Genomic DNA, 2303 nt, shown 5'->3' with positions numbered 1-2303 from the left:
GATTTATTGTAGAGATGAGGTCTCGCTGCCCAGGCGGGTCTCGAACCCGTGGGCTCAGGCCATCCCCTCACCTCAGCCTGCCAAAGGCGCGGGATGACAGGCTGAGCCACCAAGCCCGGCTACTGGCAGCAATTGCAAACATGATGCATGTGCGGTAAAGAGTATAGAGAGATTGACCTTCTTTTATATATATTGGTGTGGGGATGTAAATTGGTAAAACCTGTGGAAAAAGCAAGTCAGATATGTGTATTGAAAGCCTTAGATATATTCATCTTTTGGCCTTATAACTCCCCATTTATGAATCTATTCTAAGAAAATAAACAGAAATGATGAAAAAGTTTGATGTACAGAGGTACTCATTAGAGTATGGCTTCTTTCTCTCTCTCTCTCTCTTTCTTTCAAGTTTTTTTGTATAGACCAGGTCTTACTATGTTGCCCAGGTTTGTCTCAAACTCCTGGTCTCAAGCGATCCTCCCGCCCTGGCTTCCCAAAATGCTGGGGTTACAAGAGTGAACCACCACACCCAGCCATAGTATAGTTTCTAATAGTGAAACACTGGCAACACTCTAAAGAGCCCACAATCGGCCGGCCGGGCTCAGTGGCTCAGCCTGTAATCCCAGCACTTTGGGAGGCTGAGGCGAGAGGACTGTCTGAACCCACGGGTTCGAGACCTGCCTGGGCAACTTGGCGAGACCTCATCTCCACAATAAAATCAAAAAATTAGCCGGGTGTGGGAGCGCGTGCCTGTAGTTCCGACTACTTGGAAGGCTGAGGCCGAAGGATCAATGGAGTACAGCAGGTCGAGGCTGCGGTGGCTGGGAGCGTACCACTGCACTCCAGTCTGGGCGACAGAGTGAGACTCCAACTAAAAAAAAAAAGAGCCCACAATGGGCTATTGAAAGTCGAGTTAATTGTAAAGATAGGTGTTTTAGAAGTAAGGAGCCAGACTTTGTAGTCAGACCCACTAGATTAGAATTCCTCCTCTGCTGTCTACTAGCTGTGTGAGTGGATTAGTTACTTAAACTAGACCATTCTTATCATCTCTATTAAAAATGGGATGATAAATTATATTGTACAGAGCTGTTAAGAGAATTCCATATAATACTGAATAGAAATTGTTTAGCCAGTGGTTGGCATACAGCAAGCACTTGAAAGTAGTAACTATTATTATTACTATACAGTAATCATGCCATTTGTTCAATGCTTAGTATATGTGAGGTATTTCACAAACATTATATTTGAAAATCCTGATGATAACTCTCTGCTGTATATGCTGTTACTACCTTCATTTTGAAAATGAGGACACTGAGGAATAGATTGGCTAAGTAGCTTTCCCAAATCTGTACAGTTGGCAGGTGACAATGCTAGGATGTGAACAGGTACTGACTCTGGAGCCCACGGTCAAATGAAGAGAATTCTAACTCCAATATTATAAAAGATTGTGTGTTTTTGCATATGTGTGTGTGTATATATATATATATATATATATATATATATATAATCTTTCTTCTGAAATGACACAAAATGCTGGGTGTACATCAGCAAGAAATGGGGATCATACGAACACTTACATGTGCCAGGACTGGGGTGGGTGTCAGAAAGGCTGGGGTAGGAACGGGCTCAGGCTGGATTATGATTTCGGCTGGGGTTGTTCCATCTTCATCTTCACGGGGTTTCTGATAGACACAGCGACCGATGTCTGCATTTTTGAAGGATACAGGCCGTGCAAAGTCCATGGGGCTAATAGAATACAATTACAATACATTTTAATTTTTTTTTTTTTGAGTTGGAGTCTCACTCCGTCGCCCAGACTGGAGTGCAGTGGCCGCTCCCGGCCACCGCAGCCTCGACCTGCTGAGCACCGGTGATCCTTCCGCCTCAGCCTCCCGAGTAGCTGGAACTAGAGTAGCGCGCTACCACGCCCGGCTGATTTTTTGATTGATTGTAGAGATGAGGTCTCGCCAAGTTGCCCAGGCAGGTCTCGAACCCGCGGGTTCAGGCAATCCACTCACCTCAGCCTCCTAAAGTGCTGGGATTACAGGCTGAGCCACCGAGTCAGGCCATTTTAATTTTTTTAATTTTAATTTTTTCAGTTGGAGTCTCACTCTGTCGCCCAGACTGGAGGGCAGTGGCTGCTCCCGGCCACCGCAGCCTTGACCTGCTGGACTCCGGCGATCCTTTGGCCTCAGCCTTCCAAGTAGCTGGAACGACAGGCGCGTGCTACCACACCTGGCTAATTTTTGATTTATTATAGAGACAAGGTCTCGCCAAGTTGCCCAGGTGGGTCTCGAACCCGCGGGCTC

General features: G+C 46.1%; 1 protein-coding gene across 1 annotated transcript in view; it reads right to left on the bottom strand.

Annotated features, from left to right (window-relative positions):
* The window catches only part of LOC103274666 (laminin subunit alpha-2), a 29116-nt gene that overhangs the window by 21279 nt on the left and 5534 nt on the right, over positions 1 to 2303 (bottom strand). The window contains exon 3 of the mRNA XM_008072097.2: positions 1572 to 1740. Within this exon, the coding sequence (XP_008070288.2) occupies positions 1572 to 1740 (169 nt within the window). The remainder of the gene's footprint in view (positions 1 to 1571; positions 1741 to 2303) is intronic.

This window comes from Carlito syrichta, unplaced genomic scaffold (genome assembly GCF_000164805.1).
Source record: "Carlito syrichta isolate Samal-C Ts95f unplaced genomic scaffold, Tarsius_syrichta-2.0.1 Scaffold314849, whole genome shotgun sequence".
NCBI classification, from domain to species: Eukaryota; Metazoa; Chordata; class Mammalia; order Primates; family Tarsiidae; genus Carlito; species Carlito syrichta.
This window is presented reverse-complemented; position numbering and strand designations above follow the sequence as displayed.